The sequence below is a fragment of the Phacochoerus africanus genome, chromosome 8 (genome assembly GCF_016906955.1).
Source record: "Phacochoerus africanus isolate WHEZ1 chromosome 8, ROS_Pafr_v1, whole genome shotgun sequence".
Lineage (NCBI taxonomy): Eukaryota > Metazoa > Chordata > Mammalia > Artiodactyla > Suidae > Phacochoerus > Phacochoerus africanus.
Window position 1 is genome coordinate 110747823 of NC_062551.1, and position 27239 is coordinate 110775061.

Consider the following 27239-nt stretch of genomic DNA (forward strand, 5'->3'; position numbering starts at 1 on the left):
AGGTCTCTTAAGGAGTCTACTGCTGAGAAGGTAAAAGCATTTTGCTCATTTTTAATTTGCTAAAACAATCCAAGCATGCTTGGTACCCAGAGGGTATTCTCAAATAAACTTGTATCTCTAGCTGCCAGCTTAGTTGATTGAAAACAGAAGGCAAACGTTTCTTAAAGAATGAGTATGTTAAACTGTTATGTCTCTCCCAGTTCCAACACACACACACACACACACACACACACACACACACACACACACACACGGCAAGGATTTGCTTGAAAGCAGCCAGTTCTAGCATCTGAGACGTAATGCAGCCTCCTGCGGTGCACCTCCTAGCTAGGAAGCCGCTGGTACGAGCGGGGATACTGGACAGTTTGTGCGTGATTTTCTCCAAGCACAAAGCCGACGTCCAACTTTGCTAACTTAGTTGGCTCGCGCCCAGCCGACCCCCGAAGCACAGTCACGGTGAAAACGTTTTGATACCAGAAAATCATTTCCACGGCAGTGCAAGTGTTCGAAAGCACAAAGGCAGACACTGTCGACCCGCGCGCTAGCTAGGAAGTTGCGGTACTCGGGGCGGCGGCGCGGAGCACGCGTCCAGGTAAGGGTTTCCTGCACCACGGCTCCAGTTTCCTCTTCCTCGATGTTTGGGGGGGCCAGACCTCACTTTTTATGCGAATTCTCAAGAACGCGCCCCCCACCCGGTTCTTTTTCCAGGAGGCTCAGGCTCTATTTTCCAGCCAAGTCCCTCTGGGGGGCGGGAGAGGAAGCACACTTCACATTTCAATAAAGAGGGGCGGCGGGGGTGGGGACTGGGGGGAGGAAAGAGGTCAGAAAGGAGCCAAACTGCATCCCTTCCGCCCACTTCGGCGCCGCAAGCGCCAGTTCCGACTGTTGGCGACGCGAGGCGGCCAAGAAACTCGGTCCCTTTAAGGGAATCTTGGCCGCCAGAAGGGGAGGGAAGGATGCAGGCTCTGGACTCGGTGCTGCAGGCATCGCAGAGTAGAGGCAAGCGCTGCAAAGCCACAGCCATTACCTGCAGCGCTCACATCCTTCTCCCACCCCGGCGCCCCCTCCCCGGTCCCCGCCTCCCAAGGAGACTTCTAATCCGGAGCACGTGCCATGCCCTTTATCGGGGGGAGGAGGTGGAGAGGAAGAGGAATGAGAGCTTTTTAAAAATAAATGAAACGTTTGCACCCAAAGCGGGAGGCGGTGGTGGGGGGGGAGGCTAGAAGAGGGAGGGGGTGGTGGGAGGGGGCTTTAAAGGCGCTCGGGTGGGCGGAGGCGGCGAATCCGGATCTGCCCGGCCGGAGATGAACGTCGGACAGCGCTAGGCACCAGGCGCCGCTCACAAAGGGGAGCGGTGCGGTCCATCCCGGGCACTGGGGAAAGAAAAAACCGCCCCGGGGCCCAATCCGCTCAGCAGCCACAATGGCGTCTTTCACGGGGCGTCCGGGGGCGCCGCTGAGGCTGCTGCGGGGAGGGGACGGCGATCTCCCCCGGGCTGGAGCGGAGCCTCGGGCGCTGCCGACCCCGCGCGCCCTGCAGGGACGTGCGCTCGGCTGGGGGCGCTCCCGCTGGCGGCGTTGGGTCGGGGATCGGGGTGCTGGGAGGCTCTCGGCGGGGCGGGTTCGCGGGCGCGGAGCTCGGCGCCGGGGAAGAAAGGGACGCGCGCGGTTCGGCCGAGGAGGGAGGGGGGAAGGAGGGCGGGAGGAGCGCGGCTGCAAAGCAGCCGCCGGGGAGGCTGGCGCGCGAGCTGCGGGCGGGCGGGCGGCGCTGGCACAGGCTCCGAGAGCCGCGGTCTCTCGGCTCCGAGAGCCGGAACCGGGCCCCCAGATCCGGAAGCCCGGCCCCAGCGCGCCGGCTCCCGGCCGCCCCGGCCGCGCCCGCTCCGCCCCACTCGCGCCCGCTCCCTCTCGAGGAGGAACGCCAGGGAGCAGCGGGAGCAGCCCCGGAGGAGGCGGCGGCCGCTGCCCCGCCGCGGATCTGAGCGGCTCCCGAGCCGCCGCGGCGGGCTGTGTGTGTGCGAGTGTGCCGCGCTCTCGCCCCATGCCTGGCACATGCGTAAAAGCGAGTTGCGCCCAAAGTCCCAGCCATACCCTCCTTAGCAAATAATAACAAACCCAAACCGTCAGATCTTACCTGAAACATTGAAGCACAAAGTCTCTCTCCAAGTCCCCTTTTCCTTTTCCTCTCCCCCCTTTTCCGATTTCTCTCCCAGCGATCTGCTCGGCTCGCCACACCAGAGAGAAATGCAATAGCTTGGCTAAGGTAGACAGAACAAAATACAGAGAAGAGTTGCTCCAGGGCTTTGAAACCCCTCAAGGCAAGGATCAGGATACAATTAGCTCATGCCTGTACCTCCAGTCTAAATCAATCTCCAAAATAAAACTTAAATCAAATTAACTGTTCACAGGGCAGACAATTGATCTCCTTCAAAAATAAAGCTCTACATAGACGTATAGATAAATATACATATAGGAAATTTTTTTCCAGATTTTTTTTTTGGTGGAAAAAACAGTCTTATTCCAGCCTCCAACTTGCTTTTTACCCTCCTCTTGCACAGAAAAGCTGATTTTAATCGTTGTGATTAGTTTTGATGTAACGTTTCCGCGGGCGATTTCTGCAAATGGATGGAGTGTTTCTTTGCCAAAAGAGGGAAAAGCAGCAGATGATGATAATTATAAGGATTGTTGGTTGTTTCTTTTTATTTGTGTTTAGGGCTCTCTCTTCACTTTCTCAAGTTGACCTGACATTGCTGTTACACTAAGGTCGTGCAACTTGTTGATGAGGATCACCGCCCTGTCTGATCAAAGGATAGGTGATAATTTGGCAATAGAGCAGCACATTTTTTGGTTCCTTTGGCGACATAATGTCCCAAATGACGTGGATAAAAATAAGCACATGCAGTCTGCTTTGCCCCAATCAAGTCTGAATCAGCGCCTGGGGGTGATACACAAACTCATTTCAAATGTTCAACCATGCAGAATTGCAAAAAGATTGAAGGAGTTACACCGCATTTTTTTTTAATAGCAAAATTAAAAGAAAACAAAACCTACACTAGGTGTAGCCAAGGACCTACCATTTAGGTTTATTTGATCACCCTTGTAAACATACTTCCCCAGGCTCCCTTCTCTTTGCTTCCCTCCACCTGGTGTCTTTTATGGGGTGCGGGGGGCGCGGGGCGGGGGGGGGGGGGTAGGTTTGCAAATAATTCCATTATTTGCTCAACAGAGCTAAAGAGACTCTAACATAAACACATTTCCCCAGATTGCTACTCTAGTTCTGACCTCCCCCACTGACCATCACTTCTCCTTCCTCTCTAGGTCTTTGTTCAAAGAGATTGTGCCTGAGCCAGTCCTTATCTTAATTCTTTTTAAAGTGGAATATTTGGTTGTAACTCAAGGGTCACCTCCCATTAGTGTTATATCCATGCAGGATACTTTTTGAAATGGTGTTTTTTTTTTGTTTTTGTTTTTTTTTTCTTTTGAGCACTTCACAGTTCATTAATTCAAAGACTTTGCTGACATTTCTTATGAAAAAGACCAGGCTGTAAGGCCAAGGATACTAAAAAAAGAAAGGGGGGGAAAAAAACCCTAAATAGAACCAGATAGGTCCTGTGAATACCTGCAATTGGCAGCATTTCACAGGAAGTATTTTTTAACCATCATTTTACCTTGAAGGTAAACAACTACTGCAGTACCAGCAGAAAAGGAAAGGGCCAAGCTTTTAAAAAAAACTGTTGGTCCAATCAGTTCTATTATGACATGAGATTAATGTCATCACGACAAAAAGGGATGTTCATAGATTTTTCTTTTGAACATAAGTTCGTATGACATAGGCATCTGCTTTGAGTATATCTATATCCTATAAAAAGAAAAATAGAGGGGCTTACAAGACAAAACAAAATTATGTTGTTCTTAGCACATACTCTTTCAGTCTCCCCCCAACGTTCACACAAGGTAGATATATTCTCTGATCTGCAATAATATTTTTGCAATGTCTACAAAGCCCTAAATTCAATTTAAAAAAACTTTGTTCTTACCCCCCAAATGGCACTAAATATTATCATAGGAGATATAAGAAGAAAAGAGACCATAGAAAAAACATTCCTCAATTCATTGATATGACTTAATACATTAAAGGTATGACCTAAAGTGACTCTTAATCTAAGTCTGGAGAACTGTGTGTCATTATCCTGCATGTGAAAGCTGGGAAGACCCTTTGGGGGGAAGGCATCTGGTCCTTCCCGTCCTTTTCCAGATGAGGAGAGAAAGCAGCTTGCCCAGGGTCACAAGCCAGCCACTGACAGGGCCAAGCCTAGGCAGCTAGAGACAGGACAAAAGAAAGGTGAGTGGTGTCCCCCACTGAAGGCACTCACCTTGGGAAACTGCCCAGCCTTCTAAATTCTGCTGATGTGGCTTAAAATGAGTTCCACTGGTTTTTAAAGGCATGAAAACAATGATAGGATATTTTGATTTGAAACCAGGAGTTTGGCAGAAAAAAAGTTTAGCACTAGGACCTTTGAGGAAGAGCAATTGAGATGTTCTTTAAGGGGCGCAGGCCACACAGCCCCTTCTACTATTAACGTGGGGACAGCTCATTTGGAGCCCCTTCTACTATTAACGTGGGGACAGCTCATTTGGTTGGTTCATCGTCATCGAACCCTCAAATCACAAGATTGCACAGAAATCTTGGCTTTGTCCAGGGATAGCCCTGCGGTACAGTCTTGGTGGCAATTTGACAAGATGTGGACATTAGTTGCTGAGATGAAATGTGAAATTGAAGAGCCCCTTCACTGAAGCAGCCACACACTAAGATCACAGTTGAAATTTCCATTGCGCTTTCCATCAGGGCGCAGAAAGAAGCCTCAGCTCTTGGGCTCAGCCTGGATAGGTACGGATATCCCCGGCCACTTTTTGTGGCTTTACTCCCTTCATGTCACTAAATGATGATATTTCCATCATTGCTCCAGTGGGATCCTCCTATAACTCTACCAACAGGCTTTTTAACACAGGAAGCTAATTATGTTGTTTTATTTCATCTTGGAGCTGGGTTTTGGTAGGAAATCACCTGTTTTTTATCAGCCAACCTGAAACTTCCCCATAACACTGTGGAATGTGCACATTTTCCTGGAGTTAAATAGAGGCATTAACAAGCTCAAACAGAATGGTCTGTGATTCCTGGAGGTTTGGCCCTGGCCACCATCTGTTTATAATTAACCTCTGGAAAATAGATGTGTTTTTTTGTATCACTGTCCATGTTAAAGTCTATGTATCTCACTTTCCCAAAAGGTAGGTCTTCTTCTTCTTCTTCTTCTTTTTTTTGGCTGTGCCTGTGGCATGTGGAAGTTCCCAGGCCAGGGATGGAACCCACGCTACAACAGCAACCTGAGCTGCTGCAGCGACACTGCTGGATCCTTAACCCGCTGCACCACAAGGGAACTCCAAAAGGTAGATCTTCTAACAGTGGTGGATCTGCTGATGGGCATCAGTTTCATCTTATCCATAATTCTGAGTAGAACCAGATACCAAGTCCTTGTACTGAGGCCCTTAAATCAGTTTGGTGTTTTATCAAAGTTTATCGCTTATAATCTCATAATATGAAGCAACGCAGAAGGCAAATGCAGAAATAAAACTTAAGCATGGTGGAATACCCTGACCACCATTGAAATAGTCGTATTTGATAGAGAAATGCATTTGTTGGCAAGGAAGTCACTGTGTGAAGAAAGAGTTGGGAGCATGGATATTTCTTACAGCATTTCAAATTCCTTGCTGGACATTCATGCCCTATATTTCAAATAAATAATTGCAAATAGATTTTATGCCTCTAATTGAGTTACAGTCATAGCTCTGCAACGTTCGGCACCACCTGATCCTTAGTTTCTTTGGGCATAAAATAAGAATGAACATTCCCAACTGGAAGCCTTGTTCTGAGGTCAAATGGGATAATATGTGGAAAGTATTTGGAATTGTGCCTCATTCTTAATAAATGATAGCAAGTGTGATCATTGGGGTTTGTAGCAGTTGTTGAATAAATAACATGTTCCATAGTGAAGTATTACTGTTTAAGTTAGTAGCCCACAAGGACATTTAAGCAATGGGAGATTCCCAATTTATTGCAATTTTTAAGGAATGCTAAATTTCATTTTATTATTTCATCTAGAAATCACGCAGACACCTCACTTTTTCATGTAAAATAATGGGAGAAATGAGGTTTTTCTCCATGGTAAATTAGGAATGAAGTATCATATATTGATAGTGCTGTTCATGAGGTAAGTTTTTTTGTTCCTTTGAGGATCCTTGATTTTGACAAGACTGTCTCACACATGGAAAACAATTAATTAAACATTTTGTATAATTGTTTGCCTAAGAAATGGGGCTCAACTAGAATTCTGCCATGAACATCTTTCTTTATAATTATTTGCTTTTTGCCTTTCAGAAGTTACAGAATCGGTACAAACAAGTGCTTTAAAAACAAAATTTGAAAAAAGAAAATACAATTTGGAAAATCAGAGAGGTAAACTTCAGGGCTGATCCACATCTTTAACAAATCGTCTAATCAATCAATCACAGTATTATCACCCAATTTTCTCCATTCTCCAATTTATGTATATTCTTCTTTCCCAAGCTTTAGAACATAAGATGTTCATACTGTTCCATAGTCTGTCCATTTCAAAAGCTAAGCAGCGGTTCTTTTAAGGAGAGCTTTTTAATGATAGACATTTTATTAAATATTTTGCTCTATTTCATATTTCAGTGCCTCGTAGTAAACTAGCTGTCATTAAAAGGTACCTCTGTTTGCAGGGTGATATGTCTCATACACAGTTCATCTGGTAGAGAACCGCTTAGCTTTGCTTCACTGTTATTCTGTCTGAACCAAGACTGTTCATGAGAAACCCTATAATACAATTGAGGCCCCTCGGGGGCACCATATACATTTATGTAAGTTATCCCTTCGTGCATCTTTTGGGTGTCAGAACCTCTCCGCTTTGCTAACCATAATGAGTCTGCCTTAAGCATATTACTAACTTTAAAACACTAATGATACAGATGTCATATTTCAATTTTTTAAAAACCTTTCCCTGCTCCACCCTTGAAAAAGACCCTATAAAACATATCCAATGGGGTCATCCTATGATTAAAAATACAGCATTTATTTAAAAGAAAATCGCGAATACGATTTTAGTTAAAAAACAAGCCAACCCAAGAACAACAACAAAATTTGGTCAAAAAATAATCATTGGGAGTTCCCATTGTGGCACAGAGGGTTAATGCTTTGGCTTGTCTCTGTGGTGCTGGGTTAGGGATCCACATTGCCGCAGCTGTGGTGTAGGTGGCAGGTGTGGCTAGGGTTCAGTCCCTGGCCCGGGAACTTCCATATGTCGTGAGTGCAACTGAAAAAGGAAATAATAAAATAGAATAGAATAATAATAAAATAAGAAACAAACATATCAAGTTGTGGTAAGAGCCACTATAAACCAATTGCTGTGGGAAGCAAGATTCTGTGTGGTCTCTTTAAAGTTATCGAAAAAAAAAAAATAAAGAGTAAAGTTATGAAGAGAGAAAAGCAGTTTCTCGAGTTTTATTGAGTATAAGCCTGACTAGTTAAAGTTGGCACTGGAAGAAGGTGGGGAGCAAATCAAAAAATCTATGGGCTCTTAAATGACTTCGACATTATTCTTAATAATATCATTAATGATAGTAGTGATAAGAAACAACTATGAACGATGATAGGAAACGTCAATTGTGTAAAGACCATCTGGCTATGAGCGTCAGACATGAAATTCTAAAATCCTCAATCTGTCCCTCTAAGGTTGGTTTGTAGATAATGGATATCTTAATTTTTAAAAAAGAAAAAAATGTGTATCCATTGTACCAAATGTACAGCAGCTCCTGCTGAGAAAACAAAGCCTGTGTGTCTATTTTCTTTCCTAATTGTTGATGTCCCTCACAAAACAAAGCCTCTGTGAAAGAGCTCATAAGACAATGATAGTAAGTCATCAGTCTTTTGTGTTATTTGCTTCTGAAGATTTTTGTAACTTTTTTTTTTATTAAAGTATAGTGGATTTACAATGCTGTGCCAGTTTGCTTCTGAAGATTTTTGATCAGTAAAGCATTCTGATCATCTCTGACACCTTCTCTCCCCAAAATGAGGCGGGCAGGGGGTTGCAAGAATTTCCCCAGGTTTTTACCCACAGTAAAAAGTCTACTGAAAGAAATCTTGGGGGGTGGAGCAGGAGGGGCTAAATCTTTGCTCTGTAACAAATATTTTATTTATTTATTTATTTATTTATTTTTTAGGACCGTACCCACAGCACATGGAGGTTCCCAAGCTAGGGGTTTAATCGGAGCTGTAGTCATATTCATTTCTGCTGCACCACGACGGGAACTCCCAAAAATGTAATTTGAAACATCTTTGGAGTTCCCGTCGTGGCTCAGTGGTTAATGAATCTGACTAAGAACCATGAAGTTGCGAGTTTGATCCCTGGCCTTGATCAGTGGGTTAAGGATCTGGTGTTGCCATGAGCTGTGGTGTAGGTTGAAGACACGGCTCGGATCCCGCATTGCTGTGGCTGTGGTGTAGGCCAGTGGCTACAGCTCTGATTGGACCCCTAGCCTGGGAACCTCCATGTGCCACAGGTGCGGCCCTAGAAAAAGGCAAAAAGACAAAAAAATATATATATATATGTATACACACACACACACACACACACATATATATATATATATATAAATGAAACATTTTTATGTGGGAACAAAAAAGAGGAAGCCTCTTCAGAACCTGGAACATGGTCGGTGTTAGTAGATCTGTCATTTTCGTTTTACTTAGTACACCTCGGGTTTAGCTATTTCCAGTTTTTTTGATGCTCTCTCATGTCAAAATTTCGTGGGGACCAAAAGACAAATAGTGTCTAATTTCACTTCCATGGAGTAGTCCAATTTGGAGATAGAAAGTAGATTGATTAGTAGTTACTAGAAGCGGGGGAAGAGGATGGAATGTGGTTATCGTTCAATGGATAGAGAAAAAGCTCTGGAGACAGTATGGTGCGAGTTACACAGCAAATGAATGCACTTCATGCTCCTTCACTGTGTACTTAAAAATGATTAAAATGGTAACTTACCTATATTTTACCACCACTACCTCAGCAAAAAAGAAAAAGCTGTACTAATATCTCTTTTAAAATGTATTGGGTATGGGGGTAGGGAGTACAATAGGGTAAAACAAAACGAAACAAAACAATGCATCCAGTTCTCAAAGTTTGTTAGAATTTTTTTTTTCTTGCAAATTAGTGTGCCCAACATGCAGTAAGTCCAAACAATGCTGAAATGTTGGAGTTGGGACAGAGGATGGTTTATTGCAGGGCCGTACAAGGAGAATGGGTGGCTCATGCCTCCCGAACCCCAAACTCCCCAAAGGGTTTCAGCAAAGCGTTTTAAAGGCAAGGTGAGGGAGGAACCTGGTTGGTTGTTGCAAACCTCTTGGTGTAAGAATCCTTTGTTCTTGGAGCTGTCCAGGTAGATCAAATCATAATGTTCCTGTAACCCTAAATAGACAAATGTTATTGCCTGTTCTGCGACTTTTTCTCTCTCTATGAATGGAAAAGTGTTATACCCTTAGAGGTCAGAGCCTTGAGAATGGGCTATCCTGTATATTTCAGGCTATAGGCAACATTTTAAACTGGAGAAAAAAAGCAACAGAATACAAAGGTTAAAGTAAAAGAAACAGATCTAATATGGATGGAGTCAGATTTATTCTCTTCTGTTATAGTTTTCTTCTTAACTAGTCTCCTTTACATCCATAACACATAGCGAATAAGTTGCATCTGAGGGTGACTATTTTCCCAGAGGTGGGACAGAAAACCCAAACACTCTTTATTGGCCACAGCATCACAGTAAAGATCCATCTCAGGTGTGAGCTCAGACCACTTCACCATTCTGAACCCAGCTCAGCTAAATGCCCACATTCCTTACAGATTGCTTCTCGGTGTTATGAAAACTTGGATATTCTGAGTTAGATCAAATCGCTGGAAGTTGCTGAGTTGTTCCAGGTTTTTTCCCTTCAGTAAATCTTACTTAAAGAATTCTGGGGGGAGATGGGAAGCACTCAATCTTTGGTCTGCAGCAAAAACAAAATTTAAAACTTACCCTTTTTCAAGAAAAACGTTATTGGGATATAGCTGATTTATAATGTTGCATTAGTTTCAGGTGTAGAGTAAAGTGAATCAGATAGATAGATAGATAGATAGATAGATTTCCTTATAGGTTATTACATAATATTGAGTAGATTTCCCTGTGCAGTAGGTCTTTTTAATTATCTATGTTATGTATAGTAGAGTGTACATGTTAACCCCATCCCCCTAATTTACCCTCCCCCCCACCGTTTCCCCATTGGTAAACCTTAGGTAGTAAAGAGAAATATCAAAGAGAAAGCACCTGTGTTGGGACCCTTGGAATTATGTGGGCAAAACAGCCTGCTGGGAGTTCCCATCCTGGCGCAGCAGAAACAAATCCAATTAGGATCCGTGAGGATGAGGGTTCGATCCCTAGCCTCGCTCAGTGGGTTAAGGATATGGCATTGCTGTGAGCTGTGGTGTAGGTCGCAGACGAAGCTCAGATCCTACGTTGCTGTGGCTGTGGCTGTGGTCAGCAGCTGTAGCTCCAATTCAACCCCGACCCTGAGAACGTCATATGCTGTAGGTACAGCACTAAAAGGCAAAACAAACACACCACACACAAACCCAAAAAACAGGCTGCTGTTTGGCAGTATTTTAGATGTACCTTATATGTTTGTCATTCTGTAGACATGGCCTTGAACCTAAAAATGCAAAATTGCAACTAGCTGCAAATTACTGAAATAATTAACTAAACTGAATCGTTTGCCTCATGTTATGAATGTAACACGAGTTGAGAGAATCAAAGAACTGGATGCCTTGTTTTTAGAATTCATGAAACTGAAAATCCATGTTTTTTCTTTTTAACTTCTCTTGGGGTTTGGGTTGGGTTGGATCAACCACACAGAGCCACAGCTTAATTCCCTGTGGCCATCTAAAGATGCTTGGATCTGTCTATTCAGCTTAAACACCCACTTCCTTAGGCCTTATAGTAGTTTGTTATAGTTTTATTGGTGCCCTTTCATTTCCCAGAAATGGATTTTTTGGTTCTGGAAACAATAGCAAGAGAAACTTTTAGATTTTAAAGAGAAAGAACACAGCTTTGTCCTGCTTCCTTCATTTCCTATAGGAGTGTCACTCACTGGTTTTTTAAATCTATCCAAGCTAAAAGCTGGCCTTCATTGCGGTTCATCTTTTACTCTTTCCTGTGGTTTCTCTGTAAGGAATGTTGGTGCTGATGACAGAGAGGCCCATCACAATCACATGTAGAGAAGTGCCTTTTTGAGATATCGGTATTTATTTAACTTGTCCTCCCAGCATTGTATCTTGAGTCTCCCAGAAGCAAAAAGGAGACACTTGAACAGAATAAAAGGTTATTCCTTGTGTTTGATCCAGAAAGAATTAAAACTATGGTAGAGATGTAGGAATTTTTTTTTTCTTTTCAGGGCCATACCTGTGGCATTTGCAAGTTCCCAGGCTAGCGATCAAATCCAAGCTGCTGCTGCCAGCCTATGCCACAGCCACAGCAAAGATCCAAGCTGTGTGTGTGACCTACAGCACAGGTCACGGCAATGCTGGATCCCTGACCCACTGACCAAGGCCAGGGATCAAACCCAAATCCTCATGGATACTAGTTAGGTTCTTAACCTGCTGAACCACAACAGGGAACTCCAAGAAAAAAAATTAAATTGATAATAAATACATTAAGGGATGGACCTAACTCAAGCAGCCCACATCGCTGCAGGTTTATGGGAGTAGGATTGGGGTTGGGTGGTGGAGAATGAATAAACCTATTTTTCTCTTCCCTTCTTTGGGCTCTTAGAAGTCACAAGTTCTCACTGCCATTCCCTGGATAACTAAAAGGAATAAATTAGACTTTAATGTTAACTTGCCATTTTTTTTCCCAAAGCATCTTGAGGCAGATTTGAATCTATATTTTAATCTAAAATAAATTTAGCCTAAGTTAAGAGCTAGTTAGCTCTACCACTATCCTGCCTAGACCCTTCAAGACTTTCCTTTTTTCTACCTTTCCTCATTCAGATTGGGCAATGGGAAGTTCTATTTGTGCAATTAACCAGACACTGTCACCCCCATTACTCCTTTTGGTCCTCAACAACTGGGAGTGTTATCCCAGTTGTGCTGAAGAAGAACAAGAAAGAGGGATTCACTCTGAGTCGGGTAGCAAGAGGAAGAGGAAGAGCCTTCTTCTGACTCAAGACCAGTGTTTTGTCACGAGATAAGAACTCAAATTTGCCTTAGTCATAACCAGGCGTTTTGCTCTTAATTTTATATATTCTGTACTCATCTTTGGCTTCTTAGACCCAAAGCAGACTCTTGTAGGAACCAAATGTAAACTGAAATAGCAAATGAGCTTTTCAAATAATTCATTCTATACAAGGATATTTGGCAAATAAAACAAGAGGAAAGGTCTACACATAGGCTAACCTCCTAGTTCGAATGGTGAAATAGGAAAGTGACTTCCTCCTCTCCTTCCTCCTCCTTCTTTCTTGGTCTCTTTTCTATGAAGACTTTGACTTATAGTTTCTCTTCAGTCACCCCCTTTGCAAGGTCTCCTGAGATTCTGTGATGATCTCTCTATGGACAGAGCCTGCTTTCTGGGAGGAGCCCCCATGCTCTGATGCGCTGGTGGGTTGCTAGACAAACCCACAACGTAGGTACATCAACCAAGGTGCAGTGGGCTTTGGAAACCTCGGTAAGACCTTCCTCTCCTGGTCCTGAGTGGGGAAGGGGTGACTTTACCCTGAATGAAGAGTAACTGTGAATGGGGTAGTGGATCCTTTGTCATGCCCACATCCTCATGTTTTGCGACAAGAAAGGAGACAGGCAGGCAAGTGGCAGAAAATATCTCCCCATATTCTTTTACTGATAAATACCCCTGCAACACTGTGCTGGGTCATAATCCTTGTAACTTAACTTAGCTCACAGGGTCCAACTCGGAGATGCCTGGAGGCCAAATGTACGTAGATAGGACTTGAGATGGTAAAGCCTAAATTCTCCATTCCTTGGATACCCCATTCATTGCTTCTCCTCATTTTTTTAAAACTTGCATCACATATTTCTTCTCCTTCTCAGTGCCTCCCCTGGTCCTCTGTGGGTGACAAATCAAGGGAAAGGTGTTTTCTAACCAAAGAAAGTTCTGGAGGAACATCTTCATAGCCGAATTAGCAGGCACTTAATTCTAGAGAACCTTGACTGTGGATGTTCCCTAATTTGGAAACCCAGATGGGAGTGCTGACAGTGCCTCCCCCAGGCAAGCTGTGCACACAAAACAGCCACCATCCAAAGGAAACCATGCCTCTTTCTCGTTGTAATTACTTAACCCAACTTCAGCTTCAGCGAAACTTGAACCTTTTCTAAGACAGAAGCCCTGCACTCCCCCTGCCCAGTTATACATCACGCATCAAAATCACAGAGCACTTTTGCAGAGGTCCAACTCTAACACTTTAAAGTTGTAAGATTCTTCCCACTTTCTTTTCTCTACCCATGCTGTGTCTCTACAGGCAGTATCATATGAATTATGGGTAGAGATCTGCACATTTCCTTTTGAAGAAGGAAAAGGAAATTGCTCCTGCAAGTGAAAACAAATTCTACTATTTTTTGAGTGAACCTAAGATGTCCTAAAAGGAATTGGACCCTGATCTGGACAGTCAGGTACCTTGCCTCTGGCAGAGAACATCCTGTAATACACGGGGCAAGGGACTGGGGAGCCCCTCATGCCCAAAGCCAACTGAAGCATATTCTATGAAGAGGGAGCATCTCTCCCAAGCCCCATGATGGCCTAATAGCCTAGAGCATCAGAATTGATTACCCTTGGCTCACTTAATTCCAAATGTCTTTGGTAGTCAATGAAAGGCCTAGCTGAGGTGGAATTCTAAACTCTACATCCATAGCTGTAGTAGGAGTTATTTGGATAGAAACGAAAAAAGTTTCAAAAAAAAGTATGGGAGTTCTGGTTGTGGCTCAGCGGGTTTAGAACCCAACATAGTGTCCATGAGGATGCAGGTTCAACCCCTGGCCTTGCTCAGGGGGTGTCGCTGTGTCTGTGGTGTAGGCAGCTGCAACTTTGGTTTGACCCCTGGCCTGGGAACTTCCATATGCAGCAGGCACAACCCTAAAAAAAAAGAAAAAAGATTAAAAAAAAAAAAAAGAGTATGATGCCAAGCTACCAGCTCCTAATATTGAAAACTAGCCAATTAACCTCTATCCCTGCAGCCTTCATGTTAAGAAGAAGTGTGGCTGCCCCTTTCACACTCAGGAAAGATGCAGCCACAGGACAGAGGCAGAGACCTTCCTCCTCCTCGCTTTCTGAGGACATAGACAATCTGGGTGATAGAAAGGGCCTAATCCTCAGGAGGCTCTGAATCAACAGGCACATCTCTTCAATGTTTTCCCCCTGCTCTTGGAGTAAAAACCAAATTCTCTCAAGGCCTTGCTTGATCTGGCCCATCTCCCTCTGCACCCGCACGAGGCTTCTCTCTCTCAATTCTGAGCTGTGCCTAATACTCTGGGTCTCTTTTAGCTCCTCCCACTCAGCTCTTGGCCCCAGGATCTTTGCATGGGAGGCACCTCCCGTACATAGAATGCTCTTTCCCTCCTCCAGCCTAGTAACTCCTGTTCATCCTTCAGCTCAAATATTTCCTGAAAGAAGCCTTCTTCCCTCTCAGAACAAGCTCATTTCTAAAGTTTGATCTTACCTAAACTTAGGCTGTTTTCAAACTGGAAGCACTCACAATTCACTGGCCTTTTTCCTTAGAGTACGAGTCAGTTTGCCATTATGTGTTTGTTTATTATTTGATTACCGTCTGCTCCCATAACATACGAGCTATATCTGCCTTTTCTCACCAGTGTCTTCAGGGCCTAACATAATGCTTGGCACAGTCAGTGCCCAATAGACACTTGTTAATGAATGAGCAAATGAATGTAAAGGAAAGAACATGTTAGAAAAACAGCTGAAAGGGAAAAGACCAAGATTTAACAGATAGGTAAGGGGAGGAATAAATGCCCTTGGGATTTGTTAATTTTATGGTTTTGGCATTAGTGCTTTTTGTCATAGGGTCATGAGGCCTTGTAGAGCCTTTCCTAAAATCTAAGATCCCTATCCACACAAAATTGAGAGCAGTGACTCAATCAGGTGTTTATACCCCAAGGATCATAGCAGCATTATTCACCATAGCCAAAAGGTAGAAACAACCCAAATGTCCATTGATGGATGAACAGGTACACAGAATGTATTCTGTACATACAATGGAATATTATTCAGTCTTGAAAAGGAAGAGAATTCTGCACATGCTATGACATGGATGAACCATGAAGATATTACGCTGAGATAAACTGGAAACAGAAGGATAAATATTGTATGCTTCCACTTACATGAAGGATCTAGAATTGTTAGCTTCATAGAGATGGAAAGTTAAACAATGCTTTCCAGGGGTTCGATGGGGAGGAAGTAATAGGGAGTTAATATTTTAAGAGTATGGAATTTCAGTTTGGAAATGAAAAAGTTCCAGAGATGGATAATGGTGATGGTTGCAAGGCAATATGAATGTACTTCATACCGTGAAACTGTACACTTAGAAATGGTTAAAACTGTAAATTTTATGTATATATATCTTACCGCAATTAAAGCAAAGAAAAGCAAGAAAGCAAAAAGCAAGGAAATGCTGAACACACATACACGCCCCCCCCCAAGATTCCCTCAAGTTCAGAGTCCATTTGTTTAAAATGAAAGCCCATTGTAACTATATAATTCTGTTTAAAACACACCTGTTTATTACCCTTCATTTTGTATTTTCTGTTTTTAAAATGTCCAGTTCTTCCTCTCTGCCTGTATGTCATGTGGTCGGACAGGACTAGCAGTCACGTGGTATGGGCATCCTTTCCACTTTCCTGCAGAGGAAACTTCTCCTCTGATGGTGAGAATACGGCACCTCCACAATAAAATATTAGTCCTGAAGTTTGATCCCATTTAAACTCTCACATGTACATTGTTTTCAACATAGAAACGTCTCTAGGAGAAATCAATACACACCCATTTTCATTCTTCCTCTGAATTCGTAAGTTTATTTCACTCTCAGATCCAATCTATTATATATCTATAAAGATAAATTAAAATCCAAGAGACAATTAGAGGGTTTAAAGTCAAATCTAGACTTTCCTTAAGATTATGCACAAAAGAGTATGGCTAGTATCTTAATCTCTAACACTGTAACAATTGAAAAATGCCCCTCTCAAAGGTGGATAAAAATCTCTTGAGAATTTCCAGGATCCCAGCCCTGGAAAGGTTCGTCCAGCAAACTGGCATGTGATGGTGAAAAGCTGTGCCCCAAACTGTTATCTAAGGACATTTTAAAAATTGAGTTTAGGAGTTCCCGTCGTGGCGCAGTGGTTAACGAATCCGACTAGGAACCATGAGGTTTCGGGTTCGGTCCCTGCCCTTGCTCAGTGGGTTAACGATCCAGCGTTGCCATGAGCTGTGGTGTAGGTTGCAGACGCGGCTCGGATCCCACATTGCTGTGGCTCTGGCGTAGGCCGGTGGCTACAGCTCCAATTCGACCCCTAGTCTGGGAACCTCCATATGCCGTGGGAGCGGCCCAAGAAATAGCAACAACAACAACAACACACACACAAAAAAACCAAATGTGGACCCAAATATATACTGAAATCAATATATAATAAAAAAAATTTTAAAAAATTGAGTTTAGTTAACATACAGTATTATATTCATTTCCTATGGGTATATGACATCCCTGTGGCTAATTTATTCCTCATCACACATGAGCATCACTGGTCTATCTTGCCACCTTAGAGGAGGAACCTTTAGAGAACTCAGCTAAGTCTGCATCTTTGTCTAAATATTTGGTACTGAACTATCTGTGAGAGGCAAGGAGAAGACTTTGAAGTTGCCTTCGATATGTGTTTCTTTTCCTTTTCTTTTTCTTTTTCTTTTTCTTTTTTTTTGGTCTTTTTGTCTTTTCTAGCGTAGCAACCACGGCATATGGAGGTTCCCAGGCTAGGAGTCTAATCTAATCAGAGCTATAGCCGCAGGCCTATGCCAGAGCCACAGCAACACCAGATCCGAGCCACGTCTGCAACCTAGACCATAGCTCATGGCAATGCTGGATCCTTAACCCACTGAGCGAGGCTGCTAGGGATCAAACCCTCAACCTCATGGTTCCTAGTCGGATCCGTTAACCACTGAGCCATGACGGGGACTCCAATATGTGTTTTTTATTCAAGGGGAATCATAAACAATCCCAATTGTGGAGTATGTGGAGAAACAGAAGCCCTCGTGCATTGCTCCTAGGAATGTAAAGAGGTGCAGCCACTTTGGAAAAAAGTCTGGCAGATTTTCAAAATATTAAACATGGAATTACCATATGACCTAGCCATCTCACTCCAAGAGAAGTGAAAACATACACCCACACACGAAACTTGTACACAAATATTCAGAGCAGCATTATTCTTAATAGCCAAAGTGTAGAAACAACCCAAATGTCTGTCAGTGGATGAACAGATGAACGTAATGTGTGGTATCCGCACAGTGGAATATTATTTGGCAACAGGCAAGAATGACATACTGATATGTGCTAAAACGTAGCTGAACCTTGAAATCTAAGTGAAAGAAGCCAGGTTCAAAAGATCATATATTATTCTCCATTTATGTGAAATGTCCAGAATAGGTGAACCATCCATTGACAGAAAAGTAGTTTTGTGGCAGCCAGGGTGTGGGTGCTGGTGAGAAGAGGAAGAACTGCTGATGGATTTGACTTTTCTTTTGGGGATAATAAAAATATTCTGGAGTTAGGTAGTGGTGCTGGTTACAAATATCGTGAATGTACTAAAGGCCTATGCTGAACTATAGGGTATGTAAATTACATGTCAATCAAGTTGTTTAAAAGGGGGGGGGGGTACTGCGTCTTAGACATGAGGTATTTGGACAAGCAGAAGGGAGGGCAGAGCCACGGGAACACAGGCCATTAGATCCAAGCAGGGAGCTTCGTTTTGAGACGATTGTAGGAGGAGGTGGTGCGCAAAAGCGCGGCATTTAAGATCACGTGCAGTAGTTCCAAGTTAACCTTACAGGCAGTCTGAGGCCTCCCTGGGGAGGTTGGAAGGGCAGAGAGGAAAGAATTTTCCAGATGCATCAGGATGTAGCCTGGCCTAGAGTGAGCAGGTGAAAAAATCGGAGGCAGAAGAACGTTAAGTAGCTTCTGACAAAAGAGGAGACGCCTTTGTGGGTGTCTATGTGCAGACTTTGCCTGGGTCAGGGTGAAAGCTTTAGTCTGTGAAGCACCATGGGGGTTGGTGCTGGGCCCCTCGGTGACCGGAGTGTGGGGTTCGGGCACCTGCTGGGCGCTGTGGACGCGAGCGGCTCAGCCTGGGGGGGCTGCGGGGTGAATGTGTACAGAGCCCGCAGCCGCCCTCACAGTCCATCTTGCTTTGTGTGAAAACTGTCCTTGAGGAAGGAAGATCCTCATTTTCAGTACAGAACAAACACAAATACAATATTTCATATCTTCTCTGCCATTTTCACCCTTCCCTGTAATTGGAAACTCTCGCCCCCAGTCTTACCTGTAGGATTCTGTCTTCAAATGTCGACTTCTCTTCCTTGCCTTGCTAAACCCTCCCTGTCTGTTTTTTTTTTTTTTCTCCCCTCCTTCACATTTTCACGATCTTTGATTTTATTCGTCAGTTCTTTTGATTAGCGATGGTAAGAGAGTCGGGGGGAAAACGGGGCGGGGGGGGGAGGATTCTTCTGTTTCATTAGTTTCTGATAAAGTGTGTGGTTCTGAGAGGCTGCTTTCATAAATCTACACACTTTTCTGTTCAGCAGTCTCCAATTTACCTCTTTTTCAGACTCCGCTTTCGCGCTTAGAGGCAAGGAGACCTTGAGCACCTCTACCCGGGTGTCTTAACTCCCCTCCAGCTGATTCTGAACGTTGGGTTTCTCTTTGCCCTTCAGCTTGCTATTAACCATCTTCTTCTTATTCCTGGATTTTGCCCTTTTCCCTCAAGTTCACCATTACAGGCTCTCTCTTGGGAGTCACCCTCAATTATCACATCAAATCTGGCTCTGTTGGTGATCCAGCTGCCTGCTGCACCTAGAAGGTGTGTAAGACCAGAAGCCTCTCTCCTCTTCCAGCCCACACCCACACAGGTCATATTAAGGAGTCCTTCATAGGGCATCAGTATATTGCCTCCCTAGTACCACCTAGAATGTTTCCTAAGAAAAACCCCCAGAGAACCTTTGTTTTAATTATTATTATTTGTGTTAACATCCCAAGTTATTGTTTAGTGATTAGGTGTGCACATATCTCAATAAAATTTAAAAGAGTCTTTCGGATGATTGGGCTCTGAAACCTAAAGGCTTTGGGAGGCATAACATTTTCCCCGATGAGACACATGCATGTTGAGATTTGTTTTGTTTTCATTTTTGGTTGCCCTGCAGCATATAGAGCTCCTGGGCCAGGGATCAGATCTGAGCCACAGTCCAGACCTAAGCTGAAGCTGTGGCAATGTTGGATCCTTAACCCACTGTGCTGGGCTGGGGCGCCAACCTGTGTCCAGTGCTCCTAAAATACAGCCAATCCCACTGCACCACAGCAGAAGCTCTGCATCTTGGGATTTTGAGATTGGAGAAAGGGTGAAGGGGCTCCAGGGTGCTTGTTCTTGGGTAGCAAAAGTCATTAGTAGTTTGCTACCTTGGGCTTCTAGGACAGTTGTCTTCATTCTGTGGGGATCCCTCCCCTCCCATCTTCCCCTTTCTCCCTTCCTCCCTCCCTCCTTCCTTCCTTTGGTTTCCCTTCTTAGAAGCATGACACAGTTGCCCCAATTTCCTTTCAACTGGAAATGAAAGCGTCTTCATCATTCTTAGGCTTTTTTTCCCTTTGCTTCCCTTTCTGTGGTCCAGGCTCACTGCATCCAGACTTTCCTCATTCTTCTAGTCATCCAAGTTAAGCTGAAAAATCAACCTCTGCATGTGACTCTGAGCTTTTTCAAAGGGTGTTCTTTCTGGAAATGCTTGTCACTACTTCATGGTCCAATAGAATAGCTTAGCCTCAAACCAGTCTGAAGTTTTCTTTCCATCTTTCAGTCTATTCCAAGTGTATATAAAGTATTGAGGACTTTCTTGGAGATCTTAGGGCCTGAGAACATCCTAGAGATCTGGAACTGACCAAGTGAGTCCAGTGAATAATCTATTGCAGTTGTGAACATGACCTTCCCTGTTCCTAGACCCTGGAGTCAACTGAATGTCACTGCTCCTGGGACTAGACATGACCTCAGAACACCTGACTCTGAGCAATCTTCTCTAAACCATCTCCCATCCTGGATTTCTGAGAATATTGCTGTTCATCTCATCTCCTTCCTTCATTCTTCCACGGATTCATTCTTATAGTCAGTCTACAAATACCTGGAGAAAGGCCTGTGAGGCGTATGACTCTTAGACATGAATTATAATCTTAGGATGTTGCTTATTCTAAATCGTACTCTTACATTAGGGACCCGAGGACTCCTAGAAAAGGAACAATCATGAATTTAGGCTGAATATAATTTCTTTATCATCAAATAACAATGGTTCTGTTTATATGTCTCTTATTAAAATTAGCCCTCCAGGAGTGGCATGTAGAAGTTTCCATGGCCGGGGATCAAACCCATGCCACAGCAGTGATAACACCGAATCCTTAACCTGCTGAGCCAAGAGGGAACTCCTTTAATGCAATCTTGATTAGAGACAGTATTATAAGGAAGCCTTGATAGGGCCCTTTTTCCAGGAGATGGTTTCTTACTATACAGTTTTCCTCTGAGGGATGTACATGGGCTCTTAATTTGCTTCTAGGCCTTTTCTACTGTGAACTTTGGCCAGTCTTTCAAGCTTATCGGTGAGAATGCATTCCAGGAATCCCGTACACCCACACCTTCTAGGTGAGGAGGAAGGCAAGCAGCCCTGGGGGGCTGTCTTGACCAAGCTCCACCCCTTAAGGCTCTTTCTTTACTATCCAGCTGTACAGAAGGGTGAGTCTCCCGTCCCAGGGGGGCCTCCTCCTAACAACAAAAGAAAGTTTCCAGCCCTTTCCAAGTCTCATACTCTGACTCCTAGCATTGGAATCACTCTTCTTTTTTTTTTGGTCTTTTTAGGGCCGCACCTGCAGCACGTGGGAGTTCCCAGGTTAAGGGTCAAATCAGAGCTACAGCTGCTGGCATACACCACAGCCACAGCAACCTGGGATCCGAGCCATGTCTGTCACCTACACCACAGTTCATGGCAATGCCAGATCTGGATCCTTAACCTGCTGAGCAAGGCCAGGGATTGGACCAGCATCCTCATGGATACTAGTTGGGTTCGTTACCACTGAGCCACAACGGGAACTCTTGGAATCACTCTTTTGGATTGTGAAGGGGCTTCTGTTTGTGACTTTCAGGAGAAACCCGAACTTTTCCACATTGACTCCGTCACAAAGCATTACAGTCTGTTTCATAAGATCCAAGGCGACATCAATTTTAAAACATATTTTTTGTCCTGCACACACAAAAAGAATGTAGCTAATTAAACTATGACAGATCGTTGATTGTAAGACCAACCTGTTAAAAAAAGTGCATCTTAGAGTCAATAAAATATGTAGCACAGTCGTTGCATGGTACACATCAGGATGCTTGGGTTTGAGCTCAGTTCTGTTATTTAATATTTGACCTTGGGCAAGGCACTTAACTTCTCTGTGCCTCAGTTTCTCATCTGCTGGGATGGTAATAATAGTATTTACTTGAGAGGATAGTTGAGGATTAAATAAGTGATTTATTTAAGTGCTCATAAAGCATTTAACATAGTACCTTGGGGGTATAGTACGGGCTCTATAAATGTCAACAACTTTTAGCCGATGCTAGTAAAAAGCGTGGTTAATAGCTAATGTTATGAGTATTTATTATGTTCAGGGTGTGGGGCCAACTAATTCATCTTGATTTGTCTTTTTTTTTTTTCCTTTTTAGGGTCACACATGCAACATATGAAAGCTCCCAGTCTAGGGGTCGAATTGGAGCTGTAGCTGCTGGCCTGCACCACAGCCATAGCAACATAGGATCTGAGCCGCATCTACCACCTACACCACAGGTCATCGCAACACAGGATTCTCAACCCACTGAGTGAGGCCAGGGATTGAACCCATGTACTCATGGATACTAGTTGGGTTCATTACCACTGAGCCATGATGGGAACTCCTATATTGATTTGTAATCATCACAGTAACTCAAGGAAGAAGGTGCCACAATTATTCCTGCTTGTCAGAGGAAGAGTTACAAGGTCTATGCATCTTAATAAACTCTGCGAAACTCCTCTTTTTTTTTTTTTAACATTTTAACATACAATTTTTGTTTCCTTCCCATCCTCCCCCCCTTTTTTAAACGGCACCGACAGCAAATGGAAGTTCTGAGCTGCAGCTGTGACCTACACTGCAGTTGTGGCAATGCCAGGTCCTTTAACCCACAGCACCAGGCCAGGAATGGATTGAACTCTTGCTTTGCAGTAACCCAAACAGCCGCAGTCAGATTCTTAACTCACTGCGCCACAGTAGGAATTCCACATTTCCCTCTTAATCAGAATCAGATTTACTATGACACTAATGAAGCTCAGGCTCAAGACACAGTTACACAGATTCCCTCTTAAGACCTACAGGCCATATTGAAGAATTTACAGAATGCTGTGAGTGGGCAGAGAGGAGTGTAACTCTTCCAGTGCCTGCAGAAAACATCACATTTGAGATGGGCCTGGAGAGAGAGATAGGAGTTTGGCAGGATGGAAAGGGCAGTGGAAACCTGTCTAGGTGGAGGGAGTGACATGTGTTCAGGGCTGCAGGGAGCAGAAGGGCTTGGATCGGAGGCTAAGGCAGTGGAATACATGGGAGATGTAAGTATGACAGACTTAAAAAAGGACTAACACTGTATTAGTTTCCTCTTGCCGCTGTAACAAATTCCCACAAACTTAATGGTTTAAAGTAACACAAATTTATTATTTTGAAGTTCTAAAGGTCAGAAATCTAAACTCAAGGTGTTAGCAGGGCTGTGCAACTGGGCAGAAACCTGTTCCTTGCCTTCTACAGCTTCTAGGGGTCACCTGCATTCCTTGGCTTGTGGTCCCTTCCTTGTAAGCCTCCAGTCCATGCTTCCATTGTCCTGTCCACTACTACTTACTCTGGAATGCCTGCCTTCCTGTTATAAGGACATTGTCATTATATTCAGCCGACTTGGTTAATCCATTTTTCCCATAGCAAGATTATTAATTTAATCACACCTACATTATCCCTTTCCAGTAAGATAACATAGTCGGTTTCCAGAGCTAGAACTTAGACATCTTGGGAGGGTGGCATTATTCATCTTATTCCCTTAGGGTAAAAATTTGCATTTAAGAAATAGGTGGAAGAGGAGAGAAGGGAATTAGTGAGGCCAACTAAAAGACTGATTGTTGGAGTTCCCTGGTGGCCCAGCAGGTAAAGCATCTAGCATTGTCAGTGTTGTGGCTTGGGTCATCGCTCTGGCACAAGTTCGATCCCTGGCCAGGGAACTTCTGCATGCCATGGGCGTGGCTAAAAAAAAAAAAAAGACTATTATTTCAGATGAGGGATACTCAGATCATGGACTAAGACAGTGGCAGTGGGCAGAGAGAGGTGACATCTGACCAGAGATGTTGGAAGGTAGATGTATCCTCAGAGCTTCATTCTGAGCATTTGTTCTTCTAACAAGTTCCCAGGTAATGGCCATGGGGCTGGCTCTTGAATCCACATTGAATTGGATGCTCTGAGGAACATCAACATTCAAGAGCGGCGTGAGAAGAAACCCAAAAGGCTAAGCCCATGGATTCTGAGAAGGAGGAAGAGTCTCAAGAGAAGATGGTGTCTTGAAGTCTGCAGGTGAGGAGACAATTCTAAGGAGGGTGTGGTTGAGAGAGGAAAAAAAAGATGCGGAAAACTGCCAGTGGTTTGGGCCCTCCCTCATTGGAGGCAGTTTTGGTGAGGTTGTGGGAACACAAAGCCCTTACCATGCTTCTCCACCTCCTCTGAATAAACTCTGGTCAGCTATATTTATCCAGATGTGTGGGGCCAGGTGTGCAGAGATGGGCAGAGGTGGGGGGCCACTCCCTTTCAACTCCAGCAGCATGATGTATGATGGGCACTTGGCCATAGGGTCATAGTTTATGGGCCTGTTTCCTCTGGGGGCACTGTTGTCACCAACATGAGAGCTTATTTTAGGATACTCAGAGTATTTATTTGCAAAGATACACAACACCAAACAGCTGGAGATCATGGGGTTTCATCAATATTCTGCAACTGTACCAGCAGCTCCAAGAGGCCCAGCCTAGTTCACGGAAGGGAGGCGCTCAAGGGAAAAGACTGATGTCCAACTGCTTTCTTCTTTATTTATTTCCTTCTTCCAAAGGTTCTCTATCATGTATAATTATTTCCCCTTGGTGTTATATTTTATGTTATCTTTTCTCCCCCTGAGTGTGAGAAATAGACAATTTTCTTTGTTTAAAGTGTACATGGACCTAAAATTATGGAATTATAATTCAGTAGTAGATGCCATGCATTTAAGACTGCCCTCACTATTGCTGACTTATTCTGATACTCTCTATTTTGATGTGTTTCTATCTCTCTCAGGAGTCACCTGCTCTTTTCTGTTTTCTTTTGCAGCATATGAAGTTCCTGGGCCAGGGATCAGATTTGAGCTACAGTTGTGACCTAAGCCACAGCTATGGCGGCAACCCTGGATCCTTAGCCCACTGTACTGGGCTGGGGATCAAATGTGCATCCCAGTGCTCCCAAGATGATCCCCTTGTGCCACAGTCACCTACTCTTTTTTTTTTTTTTCAATTTTTTAAATTATTTACTTATTTTAGGGCCACACCCACGGCATATGGAAATTCCTAGGCTAGGGGTCGAATTAGACCTGCAGCTGCCAGCCTACACCACAGCTTACCACAACTCTGGATCCTTCACCCACTGATTGAGGCTGGGGATCGAACCCGAGTCCTCATAGATATTTCTCAGGTTTGTTAACCACTGAGCCACGACAGGAACTCCAGCCACCTACCCTTTTAAAAGTGCAATGTTGCACATTTGTTTAGGCTTGAATTGGCTAACTCTTTAAATTAGCTAACTTAGAGTTCCCATCATGGCTCAGTGGTTAACGAACCCAACTAGTATCCATGAGGATGTTGGTTTGATCCCTGGCCTTGCTCAGTGGGTTAAGGATCTGGTGTTGCCATGTTCTGCAGTGGATGTAGGTCTCAGATGCGGCTCAGATCTGGCGCTGTGGCTGTGGTGCAGGCTCGCAGCTAAAGCTCCAATTTGACCCCTAGCCTGGGAACCTCCATATGCTGCAGGTGCAGCCCTAAAAACACAAAAGACAAACAAACAAACAAAAAATTAGCTAACTCTTTCACTTCTGTATTATGACTCCACCAGTGGTGACCTCCACTAAGCAGAAAGCAGATATCCACCATACTCTGGTAAGGATTTGTACAGGAAAATACTATAAGGAAAGAAAGAAAATAGCCCTGGAAACCAGTAGGTTCTCTGTATTCCCACTGACAAAATAGCGACCATGTAAAAATGGATTTTCAGAGTTCCCTGGAGTCTCAGCTGGTTAAGAATGTGGCCTTGTCACTGCTGTGGCTCATGTGGCTGCTGTGGCATGGGTTTGATCCCTGGCCCTGGAATTTTTGTCTGCAGTGGGTGCAGCCAAAAAAAAAGAGTTAATTTTAGAAATGTTAGTTTAGATAGAAGATTGTTGGTTTGTTTATTACTCTTTTTCTTTAAAGAGAGATCTTTCTAATCAGAGAAAAATAACTATTGCTCAGCCGTTCAACTTAAAAATTTCTGTTTCAGTTTCTGTCAAAGTTTAAAATTTTTTTTTAGTTGACAGCAACTGTAAGATGTCTTTTCACTTCAGAAATGTTAAAGTGTGAGTAAAGATATGTCTTTAGGTTCAAATTGAGGTCTGTCTCTCTCTTCTCTCAGACACGAAGGAGGCTTTTTGTCTTCTGGTTCCAGAGGTTGAAATTCACACCAAAGAGCAGGAGCAGGTGCTGGACTGGATCTGTAATTCAGCTTCTGCAGCTCCTTATCTTCCTAAGATCTCCTCTGCTCCCTTTCAAGCCTCTGACGAGGGCAGCATGGTGAACATTTGGGAGAAGAGGAGAATCAACACCCAGTGAAGAACTTGTTCTGAACATGTTGCATTTCCACCCTCCCTGATGGTTTCAGCAGGGGTTCTCTGGAGCGCACAATCCCATAAACAGCAGCATCTCCAGAGGCTGAAGATTCTGCCGCTCCATCCTGTGCAAGGAGATTGGTTAAGGAAACCGTGACGTTTTCCCGGTGCAGATGACAGTGTTTCTGAGAAAATGATTGTTGTGGATCTCTTTGGGACGCTTTAACCGAGGCGTTCACAACCCATTGCTTGTGGCTAAGTTGGGCTTGAAAATACCACAATCTGTTGGGGAGGAAAAGCCTCGTGTCTCTAGGTTTTAGGGGGCAATCTATAGCATCATAACTCAATCTTAACACAGTTCAATCTAGCCAGAGAGATGACGTCTTTGCCTAACACCCAGAAGGACAGATCAAGTGAAGGAAGGTCATCCAAGACGCTCCTGTTCTGTGCACGAAAACACAAGTTTACGTCTTTTCCATTTGGCCATTTCCAGTTTTCTTTGAGCACAGGAGTTTGTTTATTTGATTGTTTTATATTCGGGCAGCTAGGGACTGAGATATTTCTTTTCTTTTTGTTTCTCCAACTCTTTTTACAATTTAACAAGTCAAATACAAAACTCAGGGGAGTTAATAAGCCTCGTGATCGGGCGGCGAGTAGCATCCATATTGATTGGAAACACTGCTTTGGAAGGCGGTGGGAGAGCCCCAAACCAAACTTTCAGATGCCTGAAGCTTTGAGCTTTCCAATTAGGCTGAAAGTTTCCCTTGATAACCAGTAGTGCTGAAGCTTTTAATATTGTTTAGCTCTATGTGTTCTCAGCAACATTTTTGAGTTAGGAAGGCCAGCAGATCCCTTGATGTCAGCAAGGTAGCGATCCAACCCCCTTACACACTTTCTGATCCAATATGCTCTCTGG

At 43.8% G+C, this 27239-nt stretch overlaps 1 protein-coding gene and 1 long non-coding RNA gene across 2 annotated transcripts in view; one reads left to right on the forward strand and one right to left on the reverse strand.

Moving 5' to 3' along the window:
• The window catches only part of KCTD1 (potassium channel tetramerization domain containing 1), a 193135-nt gene extending 190880 nt beyond the window's left edge, over positions 1-2255 (reverse strand). Inside the window, exon 1 of the mRNA XM_047794013.1 lies at positions 2134-2255. Within this exon, the coding sequence (XP_047649969.1) occupies positions 2134-2142 (9 nt within the window). The 5' untranslated portion in view covers positions 2143-2255. The remainder of the gene's footprint in view (positions 1-2133) is intronic.
• Positions 233-27239, forward strand: LOC125134557 (uncharacterized). Its single transcript, XR_007136683.1, has 3 exons — positions 233-592; positions 23855-24021; positions 26131-27239. It is a non-coding gene; the product is annotated as an uncharacterized LOC125134557 (long non-coding RNA).